Source organism: Urtica dioica, chromosome 7 (genome assembly GCF_054948205.1).
Source record: "Urtica dioica subsp. dioica isolate 48M chromosome 7, U.dioica_male_clone48M_v1_H2, whole genome shotgun sequence".
NCBI classification, from domain to species: domain Eukaryota; kingdom Viridiplantae; phylum Streptophyta; class Magnoliopsida; order Rosales; family Urticaceae; genus Urtica; species Urtica dioica.
The window spans coordinates 26,606,009-26,619,351 of record NC_142762.1 but is presented as its reverse complement, the minus strand read 5'-3'; the positions used below and the strand labels follow the sequence as shown (position 1 = coordinate 26,619,351).

At 35.2% G+C, this 13,343-nt stretch overlaps 1 protein-coding gene and 1 long non-coding RNA gene across 6 annotated transcripts in view; one reads left to right on the top strand and one right to left on the bottom strand.

The window, feature by feature from the left end:
* The first annotated feature begins 890 nt into the window (after positions 1–890).
* Positions 891–13,343, top strand: part of LOC149390582 (MADS-box transcription factor 23-like) — a 14,894-nt gene continuing 2,441 nt past the window's right edge. For 2 of the 4 annotated variants that reach the window (XM_089620844.1, XM_089620841.1), the window contains exons 1-2: positions 891–1,018; positions 1,304–1,494. In XM_089620844.1, coding sequence (XP_089476970.1) covers positions 1,313–1,494 — 182 coding nt within the window. In that variant the 5' untranslated portion in view covers positions 891–1,018; positions 1,304–1,312. Of the gene's footprint in view, positions 1,019–1,084; positions 1,207–1,303; positions 1,495–13,343 lie in introns of those variants that run through there. The other 2 variants (XM_089620843.1, XM_089620842.1) reach the window with 2 other exon arrangements.
* LOC149390581 (uncharacterized) overlaps positions 12,588–13,343 on the bottom strand; it is a 27,906-nt gene continuing 27,150 nt past the window's right edge. For both annotated transcript variants that reach the window (XR_016300282.1, XR_016300283.1), the window contains exon 5: positions 12,588–13,276. This is a non-coding gene — a long non-coding RNA (uncharacterized LOC149390581). The remainder of the gene's footprint in view (positions 13,277–13,343) is intronic.

The window sequence follows — 13,343 nt, the reverse complement described above, 5'->3', positions numbered from 1 at the left end:
TCGACCGTTTGAAGGTTGCAAGTCCACTCTTGAAATCGCCGGAAGAAGCTGAGATTTGAGAGCTTCGTCGCCGAATGTCAAGATCTCGTTTTCGACGTAGATGAGCGAGACTTTGCCGGAAAATGGAGCAACATTGGAGGCAATCCAGTTTACGGCGGCGTTTGGATCTGAAGCTAGGATTGAGATTTCGCCGTTTGAAACTTAGATGTAAACTTCGATTCCGCGCCGCAGATGGCGGAATTGACAGCTTATAAGATTTATTGTTGTTCTTGTTACGGTTAATAAGATTGACTATTGTTCTTATTACGGATAATAAGATTCACTATTTTTATTGTTATCGTTAATATTATTTACTCTGACACTTAATAATAACAACTCTTAAGGATATTATTGGAATATTAAAATCTTATTCTAACAAATTGACTATTTACCTAAAAATATTAATAGTTGGACTATAATTTTAAAATATGGACTGTTTGGTTTAAATACCTAATCCGCCATAAATTTAAATAATCTAACTTTTGTCATGAAAATATTTAGACGTATACATCAAAAAGTTTATTATTTTGTTTTTTTTTTTTTTTTTGTTATGTTGGCTAAACTTTTAATATTTGCTTTACCCAAAATAGGAAAATTACGGTGTACGTATCCACAGACCCACGCGTCAACGATTGATAGTGTAGACGGCTCGATGAAAAGGCTCAAAAGTTATAGAAATTCAAATCAACTCAGCTTCCTATTGGTCCAGCTGTCAATAGCATATTAAAACCAGTACTGGTTTCTTGGTTCAAGTATCTAAAGCAGTTTTCCCATGAAGGTGGTTTCTTTCCTAATATAGTAGTTTAATAACTTAAATTGACATCCAATACGGCCAAACCCCAAAAGAGAAAAGCTAGAAGAAATATTTACGCTCAAGTCTTCATTTGATTCGTGGTCTCTCAGTCTCAATGCCAGAGGAGGAAAAGAAAATATAACAGAATAACTTTGCCTCTTTTCTCTGAAAACTTTCTATTTCGACGTAAGTATATAAATAAGTTTTCTCCTTTTTTTTTTTTTTTTTTTTCTTTCTTTCGTGTTTTGTCTGATTAAATTTATGGGTTTGTCTCCTTTTATCATTCTCCTATCTGTTTTCCTCCACTTTCTCGGGAAATTATTTCTCCTGTGTATTCTTGATACTACGATCTGGAACTCGGATAATATAATAAGGTGATAAACAGAAAGTGGAGCTGCCAAATTTGCTTAGATTTGTGGAATACTTATTACCGTTTGTTAATCAAATTAATGCTTTGTGAGTATATAACAGACTAGCGTGATGGGGAGGGGTAAGATTGTAATTAGGAGGATTGATAATTCGACGAGCCGGCAAGTGACGTTCTCGAAGAGGAGGAACGGGCTACTGAAGAAAGCAAAGGAGCTCGCGATCCTCTGCGATGCGGATGTTGGGGTTATGATATTCTCTAGTACTGGCAAGCTCTATGATTTCTCCAACTCCAGGTTTGATTCCTTATCATCATCTTATAGAATGAATTTAACCTATTCTTTTTCCCCTAAATCAACTTATATCCCTGTTATATAATTAGGGGTGGCAGCTATCACTTTTTTTTTTTTTTTTCAAGACTGATTATGCTAATACAAATAATTAGCTTATGACGTTGAAATAGTTATGCAATTTATTTCAATTTTGATCCAACTATTTTTGTAGTTCTTAATTAGTACCGATTAATGGTTTGAATTTCTGACTATTTCGTAGTGAAACTTGTATGTTGCTGAGTTTGTATTGATGAATATGGTGTACATAGAGATAGTACTTACACAATGATTTTTCTGCTTTAGTGCGAGTACACGTATACATATATATATATATATATATATATATATATATATATATATAACACATATATATGTTTTATATGAAGTAAGTCGAATGTTTGATTAGGATTACTTTCTGTTTAAAAACTAAGTACATAGATGTTTAACTCTATAGAAAGGGTGTCAAAAGGTAGTGATTTAGGCTGATAAAGTTGAAGTTTATGCTCAAGTATATGCTTGGTTATATTGGAATTGAATTAAAAAAGTTAATTCATTATTGACTCTTTGAGAAGGAAGTATCCATAAGGATAGGCTACCATGATATGATTGCTTTCTTTTAAATTGCCGTGAGAATGAAATCTAGTGCGAGTTTTAAACATCAGTTTCTTAGAAATATATCCGAAAATATCTATTTACGTTAAGCTCACAAAAATACAACATATGAATATAATAACTATACAGTAAACAATAATACTAATATTAATGAAAATAACCATAATAAGATTGATCTTCGGTTCGTAGATTAAATCAGGAAAAATAGAGTATAAGTGATAATAATCCGCTATTAAAATGTCGATGAGCAACTCAATCTTGTCGAGGAAGAGATCAGCAATGAGTCTATTTCCTTCACCCTAAACAATCACTCTTTGAGGTGAGATACAAGGAAATATATATATAAACCTAAGATTTTGGGCTTTTAGTTTGCCAAGGCAATTACTCTTTGAGATGAGGTGCTATCGACAAAAGAATTGAGGCAAATAATTTTTTGTTGAGTGACGACTCGTGCTTGTTGGAGAAGAGTAAGAGTTGCAAGTGTTTTTGCTTCAACTAAGAAGATAAGTCTTTGTGTGAAGATGCCATAGAACTAGAAAGTTGTGCTCTGAAGATAAGCTAATTGTGCTTAATGAAGATAATAATGATAAAAAGTGCTTCTATGAGACGCTTGAAGAAGAATTTGGTCATTCGGAACGATGATAGTAGACACTATGTATTGATGCAGTCGGTAGCTTGGTATGGGCGTTAGAATCGGAACCATTGATTGAGATTTGCTGCTTGAGAAACTGAAAAAGTTAATCGGAAAAACAAACAAATCTTTTGTCGCAAGAACATTAACAAAGTCATGATAAATTATACCTATGCATGACCCTGCTAGTCTTTTGCTAGATAATTTGGAGCATCTTTTGTTACTTCATCCCTGTCATATGTGCTTGCCTTAGCATTTTGTCATAATTTTCCGGGCTCGATAATAAAGTTATGTTTTCTTTTGGGTCACATATCACGACTAATCTTCTTGCATGTCCTAATTTAAATTCTGGTTTCTTTTATATTAATTGATAAAAATTTGGGTACGAGAATAACTTACAGATATGGATTGTACGGTGGCAAACTTCAATCATAGAGGAAGTTACTCTATACAAAGAGACTAATATTATATTAGGGAAAACCACGAGAAATTTAAAAAAAAAAAAAAAAAAACTACATGAACTCCAAATTAGCTTGTTTCGTTATGAATACTTTATACGTAAGAAAAAAAAATGAAAATTATGAAACTGCAACAGAAAAAAAAAAAAAAAAAAACAGTAGAACATGTGTTTATAAATATGTAATTTTAAATTATATATGATGAAAATGTATACTTATAAGCTCGTAAGGAAGTGTGTTAAAAAATCAATTATCTAGCTAACTAAAATGTCCTCAACGTATTACTTGATGGAATAATAGCATTTTGGTCTTTTTCTAATTTAATATGATTTTAATATTTTTGGGGAGAATGTGTTTATAACTTATTTAGGTGCAAAATTTCAACACAAAATTGAGTTTTTATTAATATTCAAAAATGACCGAATTGCTACAAAAATAATGGGCTGAGTACAAGTTTTTTAAAACTAAAAACATGGTACTCGAACGAAATTCCACAACCGTAGACAATTTAAGAATTATTTATGCTAGAATACGGAAAATAATTAAGGTAGAGCTAGGGATATGGCTCATTTGGACTTCATGTATCAAATTTTTAGACCAACTATCAAATAATATAGAAAAGTGCCAAATTTTGGATAATTTAATAATATAGTATGATATGATATTTACTTTAATTCGATTTAAAAATTCTTAACTGCGAATAACATGAAGAAAAGAAGCTCGACCGAGATTAATTTTGTTGAACTTTGTGTAATTTAATATACGACAACAGCTAAATTTATCTTATTTGTGAAAGTCATTGGGAAGAAAGACTTCAGTTATATTTTTAAAATTTGTATAATTTTCTATAATTGTAATTGAGAATAACCGTTATTTCAAATTAATATTAAAACTTACAAACAAAAAATGCATTTCATTATGTTCACATACATGTTTGTTTCCGTGACCTTAAGAATTTTGTGTAGGGTAAAATTAATACTTTTTACTTTTTGAACTATTTATTTATTTAGGTATTCAATTATCCAACTGGATTCTTTATTACAGATAGAAACACAATTATTGTTTGTATTTGAATAAGGAAAAGACATGGCTGCCAAGATTAGTCAAATCAGTGATATACATTAAAATAATAACATGATGAGATGTGGTCATTCAATACAACATCCTATCAGGCGATGTTGTACGTCGCCTTTCTCTAAAACTGTGAAGCAATTTATAACGGAGAGGTTGTACAAATGAGGACGTGTGTTTATATATGCATGTTTTAGGATGCAAGAAAAATTTGACTAACTCAAATATATTCGTTCCATATTTCTGCGATTCACACAATGAGTAAAGATCATATCCTCATTCCTGGCATGCATGCATGCCTCACGACATAATACTGATCCACGAGATCTAAAATATTTTGATTGGAAGCTTTTTTCTGAAGGCAAAACTCTACTAATTAATGGCATGCATGACAATTTTAGAAAGTTTAATTTAGATCAAAAGCAATAAGCAGCTTTAGAAGTTAGTTGTCTATTCAGTATACAATTCTCCGATTTTAACTTTTAACACGATAAATAACTTTTATACATTTTCACTTAGCTCCTCCTGCACAAATTTTGTTGTTTTTATACGAATACCTTCTTTTCTTTCCACATTGGAAATTCCAGGCCAAGCAGGGAGTGTCATAAAACTTTTCAAATATTCCTAAACCCCAACATGCCAATGATTACTTGGAGTATTAAGATATATCTGATATACTTTTCAACCGTATACTTTCTATTTTCACGTGACGACCATAATATCCCTAATTATAATTGTTGCGGGAAAAATCTAGACATTGCCATGTCAACAAAGTCGATATGATAACTTTCGAAGACGTTCACGACAGATACCTGCTAATTACATATAACATACTAACAGAAATAATATGTGACATATTTTTCTTAGGATTCAATACACATGTTTGACGGGAAAAATAGTTGAGAAAAATAATTATGTCTAAAATTAGACCAACTAAATGTCTCACATGGTGTTTAGAGCATGGTTCTTCTAATAAAAATTAGAATTACAAAAGTAACAAGTTTCAAAACTTCCTTTAATCGCCCGTCTCGTTTTACATCTATTTATTCAACTTCTTGACCTTATCAAGTCACAACAATACCATGACTTGATTCTTGGTCACTTCCATTGTAGCCATATACGTTATGGTTATCATCTACGCACTTTTTCAACAACTTTACGAAACTCTCAGCCACCACATCTCGAATAATAAGTATCTTTATGTCGATGGACGTTGCTCTGTCTACAAAAAAAAAAAAAAATTAGTCTTGGTCAAGCATATTATATATTCCGCTTTGATTCTCACAAAAGAGTTCAACCACGTTGCGTGTTCCCAAACTCACTTATAAATCCTTACAACCAAAGAAATTCTTCACGTCTTCCAAAGAGATTCTTCACGTCGTATAGCGCAACAGTTGCACTTGCGCCTTAAAACTCATCACATAACCAGACAAGGTGAAACATATTAAGTGAACGACAACCTCTTGTCCAAGTCACTCGCAAGTTTGCATCCACAAAAGTGTCTCATAATTCCCTCATCTTCATTCACTTACTATAGAGTAAACCGACATCCAAAGTCTCCATGACGAATCGAAGGACCTACAATGTTTCCCTAAAATGATCTCTTTTTTGTGATGGTCATAAGCTGGCTCACAAAGCTAGTCATCTAGGATGAAACTGGTCATGTTCACACTATAGCTACATAAGAATCCCAACGGTACTCACATAAAACAAAATACCTCTTATTTGCATGTTCCTCATTGGTATAGCAACATTCTTGCAGAAAGTTTGAAATCAGTGATGACCAAAGATATTTGTAGCGTCTTTGCCTTTGACATGCAAAACTTAGTGACCCCATTGCAAACATAATCCCTTTGAGACATGAATAACGAGCAATGTCTCAATTCTTGCATGATTCCCATCCCAAAAAATTTCTTGACCAGCCCCACCATGTCCTTTTCAGATTGTGAACCTGATTCTTGTTCTTCACACTATTAACATATATAACGACAAGAGTATTCCAAAACCATCAATCTATATGATATACACACAACTATCAAGGCACCTTTGTGATAACCTACTTTGCATCACTAACTCATAAAACCTTCTGTACCATTATATATCTCAGATATTGCTTATTCCAAAACCATAATCTATATGATATACACACAACTATCAAGGCACCTTTGTGATAACCTACTTTGCATCACTAACTCATAAAACCTTCTGTACACCTATTGCTTGAAATCGTAGAGATATTGTTTAGTAAAACACAGTATCTTCTCAAACGTGAAAGTCATCCTACTGGAGCTGTTAGGATTCTCTCATCTTAATTCTCATACAAAGACATGGTCTTTGTATATATTTAAGCTCCTAGTAACGCACTACTCAAACTGATGTGCTCTTCATCCTAGACGAATTTTTTTTAAGCCGGCAGCTTCTCTTTTTGTGCAACCTGTAGCCAAATATTGGAACCTTTTTTTTATTATTATTTCTTGCAATTGGAACAAGTACACAAAGTCCATGAACCATTGTTTCTCTAATTGAATGGTCCATAGTATGTGAACATTAGTGCTCTGTGTCTTTTTGCTTTTGTTGTGCCTATACAACTCGTGAAATTCATCCTATTACGTGTCCTTACTGAAGATAAGTGTAGCATTTCAAGTCTTTAGCTTTAATCACGAGACTTTGAATGTTAGCTTTACATACTAATACTATATCTCTTGTCTGATCTACAACTAGCTATGACCAAGCCATCTCGAGTAGTATTTTATCTCAATAATTCGTTTTACTTCAACACTACAACAAACTCATTTAGAGTAATCTCATCACTAGCTTGTTGGAAAATGTCAACTAAGTGCTCAACTTCGGGAAAGACTAAAGCAAAATAAGGCCTTAATCTCATTCACTATAATTCACCTCAATGTTCTCCAAATTGACAATCAAATTATTGAACTCTTCGAGAGTCTCTATCAAATCCTTCCTTAATGCATCTAAAAATTTGAAATATCGCACCTTGAGAAACAATTAGCTCGAAAAATTATTAATCGTGTTATTGTGACTCTAGCTTCATCCTTCTTTTCCCACGTCTCGTCGTGGGATGTTGCATCAGCTTAACTTTACATAACCCAAAGTCATTCCGGACCATAAACCTTCCCACTCTCCTCTTTGGAAGCAGATGCCATCCAAAATAAACTTAAAGATCCAAGGAAACAGTTTACCAAACACTCCGACTAAGCATGAACCCTCAACATAAAACCCCAATATTTCTTAGTCTACCTAGCTAACTTTGAAACCAAATTGTGGACTTTCAATGTCGGATCACTGCGCATAATATATGGCATACAAAAATCAAAGTCCTAATAGATGCTTGGGAGAAAATGGAATATTTAGATAAAGCAATATTATCTAGTGTTGCTCCACTAATATAAATCTATATCAGATTATAAAGATTTAAAAGCTCCATGTAGTGTTTGATTCTCTTTCAAATTTGTTCCCATGTTGTTTCCTCTCCTTTTTTTCTTCTACCACCACTGCCTTTTTTTTATTTTTGTTTATGCCATAGCGCTTTTAAATCCTGAAACAATTGTGTATATAAACATATATATATATATATATATATATATATATATATATATATATAAACACATTCGAAGATATGTACCATTGCTTATGAAGCAACGCTCACTAGTTTCTTAGAACTTTTGAATAGAAAAATCAATAAAGTTCACTATATGAAATGTCTACTAGGTAACCTTAAAAAAGCTTAAAAAGTATCGTAAAATATATGTGGTTAATAATGCTGTCGGAGTAAAGGATCGTCAACAAGGACGGCTAAAATCATACGAATAAATGGTGAATATGCTACTAAGTCAAAGTCAACATACATGACCAGAGGCCGGTCATAGACTTATACTCGACCTTCAATCTTAACATCTCAAGGCTTAAGCTCCGCGCAAGATTATCTCAAAGATCCTAAATCCTATTATCCTTAAGTTTTATTGAGCATGATACCTATATATCAAGTAAATATATCTTGCTCGATTAGATTGTTTCCTCTAATATTTTCATGATCCCGAGAACATTACTAATTTATAATAAAAACTATATTTGTCCCCTAATTTCTTTAATAAAAGTACACTTAAACGGCAATGATATAAAACGAGAAGACCTAGAAAGCACTTAGCTAAGTCATATCTTCTCAAATTCACATGGTATTCTCATACCTAAACTGAGACCCAAGTCTTTACAAAAGCATGACTTGTATAGCTCTGAGGTTTGTGAAGGTCATAAGAAGAAAAAGTTATGTCGCGAGTTTTGGTGGTTTTCAGTTGATAAATTTATGTTAATATCAACAATTGGGGCCAAAATGAGGGATCTCCTCCTTGGATGTCTTATATAAAAATCTTGTATAGTTCTTAGGATGCCTTTGCTGAAGTCTGAAGAGAATTGAACTAGAGAGATAAGTCGAAGATTATATTGTAAATCTTAGCTTTCAAGTTATTCGTTACAGGGTATTTATATGCTTATACACCGATCACTAAGGGTTCGCTCAAAGTGCTGACTCAACACTGGCTTCACACTAGCCTAATACAAGTATATGACATATACAATAAACGACATATAAACGTAAATCATAAAGCATCTCACATGATCAGCAGTCCCCCACAAGCTAAACTCTGTGCACAACTGAAGTTAGCATGGAATATAGGTCTTGAAATCTTGGAATCGACAATGCCTTGGTGAACACCTCAGCCAGTTGACTCTCGGTTGGTACATAGCGAATATCAAGAGCCTTAAGCAAAAAAATTTCTCAAACAAAGTGAACATCTACTTCAATATGCTTGGCTCTTGCGTGAAACACATGATTTGATGCCAAGGAAATAGCTCCCATATTGTCACACCACACCACACTACTAAACTTGGATACCAAGCTTCAATTCAATTCACTGAGCAGACTTTGAAACCACACCGCCTCTGCAGTAGCATCAGCTACTCTGATTCACAACTTGACCTGGCAACCACTTTTTTCTTTTTGGAACACAAACTCACCAAACAACCGTTTAGATATAAGCATGAACCTATTGTGGACTGTCGATCATCATTCGAGCTTGCATAATCTGCATCAGTGTAACAAACTATGTTTAGATTCTTTGTATTACCTGAGTATGAGAACTAATGCCTCTATCTAAGGACATTTTTAGATAACTCAAAATTCGCTTATAATCACTCCAATGTTCCACAGTAGGAGCTTTCAGAAATTGATTGAGTTTATTTACTGCAACTGCTATATCTGGTCTTGTCAATGTGAGCTATTGAAGAGCTCCTACAGTGCTTCTATACACTTGTGGGTTCTCAAGCTCTGTTCCCTCAAGTGACAGTTTCTTAGATTAGAACAAAGGAGTAGGACTTGAGTGAGCACTTTCCATGTTAGTTTTTGACAGCAAATCAAGAGGGTACTTTCTCTGAGTAAGAGAATACCCCCATCCCCCTCCCCTCCACCTCCACCTACAGTCTTGATTGCTTCAAACCCAAGAAAAATACTCACTTGACCAAGATCTTTTAGAGAAAACTGAGAATTGAGCAGTGACAACTTGAGCCAGTTTAGTAGTATCTCCACCAGTAATCAAGATGTCATCTACATAGGCCAGGATAAGAATGAGATCAAGACATGTGTTGCGATGGAACAAGAATGCATCAGACGTGGAGCTTTTGAACTGAAGCACTTCAGGAGTACACCTGAGTTGATCAAACTAGGCACGTAGAGCTTAGCGGAGATCATACAATGCCTTCTTCAGAAGACACACATGATCATGCTTGGAAGCACTAACAAACCATGCAGGTTGCTCCATGTATACAGTCTCTTAAAGGTTGCCATTTAGAAATGCATTATTCACATCCACTTGTTATATAGGCTAGCCAAACTGAGTAGCTACTATGAACAAAACTCGAATTGTGGACTGTTTAGTAACATGTCTAAAAGTGTCAAAGTAGTCAACTCCAGTTGTTTTTTTAAAATCTCGAGCTACAAGTCTATATTTGAGTTTATCCAATGAGCCATCTGCTTTAAATTTAGTCCTAAACACCCACTTGTTAGAGGTAACATTCATATATCCATATCCCTAGGTACTAGAGTCCATGTCCCATTTCTCATAATAGCACCATATTCATTTCTCATGGACAACATCCATTCAGGGTCAAGAAGGGCTTCTTTTGTAGTTTATGGTTCAATAGGCCATTTGTTGGCTTTGAAATCAACTATAAGGGCTATTGGTTTGAACACACCTCTTTTGAGCCTAGTTATCATGGCATTAGAATTTTGAGTGACATGAATAGCTTGATCTCACTTGTTCTTAAGCAAGCATAGAGTGCTTGAGCTTGGATTAGATGGTGATGCGAAGAAGCCTGTGCAGGGTAGTGATGTGGAACAGCTTGAGATGAGTGCTGGTGAGGAGCAAATGAAGCTTGAGAGGCATTCTAACAGTGGCTATAGTTATAATCGCTCATCGCTTCAAGAGGATTGCAGAATTTTTCTTCAAAGTACAATTGATCAGTCTCCGACACATCAAAATAGTACTGATCTGCATATATAGGTATTGTAGTCAAAATCTGCTAGTTGAGCTTGAAATCCTTGTTGATGTTGTGAACCAGTATCCGAGCTTTCAAAGTACACATCAAAGTGATGAAAGCACTTTGAAGCTGAATGATGTAGCCTGTTGCAGATCTGGCACATGACTCGTCCTCTACCGCCAGTTTGAGTGATGCGACCATATCCTCTGCCATTGAAGGCACCGCCTCGCTGGAAACCTCCACAATTGAAACTGTTGAAGCCGCCTTGACCATCTCTATTGAATCCTCCATGAGCTGGACTTTGATAGGCATAATTTATAGAAATGAGGCTTGAATTCTCAATGTAAAAAGAGGAATTCTGAGTTTCAAGTCTCATTTCTTATGATTGTAGCATGAACTGCACTTCCTGCAAATTAAGATCCTCTTACCTTGAGGTCAGATTGACGATGACTGATTCATACTCTGGACCTAATCCTCCAAGTATATATAGACTCAATTCGTCATCAGTGATCGTTTGATCACTCGAATTATGAATATCAGCTAGACTTTTCATCTTGAGAACGTAATCCTCAATCGATTGGCTGCCTTTGTTTTTCGTAGTCTGTAGAAGTAATTTGAGTTGCAGCGATCTCGCCTTTGATTGTGTGGAATTCAACCTTAGGAGAGTGAACCAGACTTCTGTCGAGGTTCTACACCTACTCACGTGCCCAAACATTTTCTCCGATATAGAAGTGAACAACCAGCTCAGAAGGAATTGATCGTACCTCATCCAATTTAGAAACTCTAGATTTTGCCGATGGACTAGTGGTTGAGTTGGATCTGGCTGAGTTTCGACGAGCTAAGCCGGAATCATAGTTGTGCCTTGGAGAATGGAGACAAATCCATGAGCTCTAACCATAGGGAGTACTTAAGATCGCCAGAGCACGTAATTGTTCCAATCTAGACGCATCGGAAGTGGATTGAGGTGAGGCGCAATATTCGGAGCTGCTTGAAACATTCCTTCTCCGTGAACTAATGACTCAGCTGCTACTGATACTCTGAACTCGAACCCCTAGGGCTTTGATACCATGAAGAGAATTGAACTAGAGAGAGAATTGAACTATAGAGATAAGCTGAAGTTTATATTGTCAATCTTAGCTTTGCTTCTACATCGATCACTAAGTGTTCGCTCAAAGTGCTGACTTAGCACTGGCTTCACACAAGCCTAATACAAGAATATGAAATATACAGTAAACGACATATAAACATAAAGCATAAAGCAACACACATGATCAACAAAGTCAAACCCAATGTTTTTCCAGCACCCAGTAAACGACAAAAGAGTAATCTCGTAATGCTGAGTAACAAACAAAAATGTGATATTCGTGATGTATCCCAACACTTAGTAGCGAAGGAAGATCTTTTCTATGTAGCCAAGGCATTCAGACAACTAGGTTAAAGACGCATAGCTTTACGACGTCATGCCAACCCAAGAAGACGCGTAGATTTCAACATGTTGTTGTGATCATCGTCAAGACCCAATGACACCTCAACCAGAGTGTCAACAAACTATTGGCATACGGCTTTTATGAGCCACAATCACATACACCCATTCTCGATGGTTCATAAAGGCACACTCCTCAGCATCTAGGACTTCTTAATGCATCAATAAGCACGAGTGTTACCTAGTAAATGAGCTTCAAGAAGTTGAAGGAATCTAAGTGATGTCGCCAAGAGATGTCATGGCAACATTTTATCTTGGAAGAACCTCATAAAGTAATCTATAGCAGGGTCTTAACCATGTTTCCTACATGCATGTTTTAGAGGAAAGAAATCTCACTCGCAAACATCAAATGCGATCCTTGGGGAAGTTTCAATCTATATGAATCCATGTGTCTTTCTTTATGCATCAACTTTCACGATAATTAGCTTCGTTAATGTTTCCACCACTAGAATTGACAAGAAGCTCTTATATGCTCCTTACACTTCATCCTATTAAAGACTTTTTTCATTACACGCCTTATTCCCATTAGACCTTGTACACCTTTCTTTTGCTTCTTAATGTTTGTACGTTTTCAAGATAACCACCGTTCCCCGACAAACGCAGACTATCATAGTGAGATGAGACTATCTAGCCTAGGGCGAAGCTGCGCCGTGAGAAGCTTTAACACCACCTTGTGACAATGGGTTACGTACATATTTGATTTGTTGTAGTGAATAGAAGCAACCTCAGCCATTTGGAGTTCGACCAATATAGCGCATGATTAGTTTTTTGGAGGACCTTCTTCACAAAAGTCTTTACACCATTCCTACACCATAACTCTCTCATTTTAACGCCAAATAGATTGCTGTCTATATCCGTAGATCTGATTTTGTCCGACTATCATGGCTCCATTTTCTTTCTGCTCCACATTCGGTAAAGCGGTATAAATTTTTAACAAACCTCCTGCGATAAAAGTTGGATATACTTTCAGAATCATATATCCCATCCTCTATGGAATATATAGATGTGC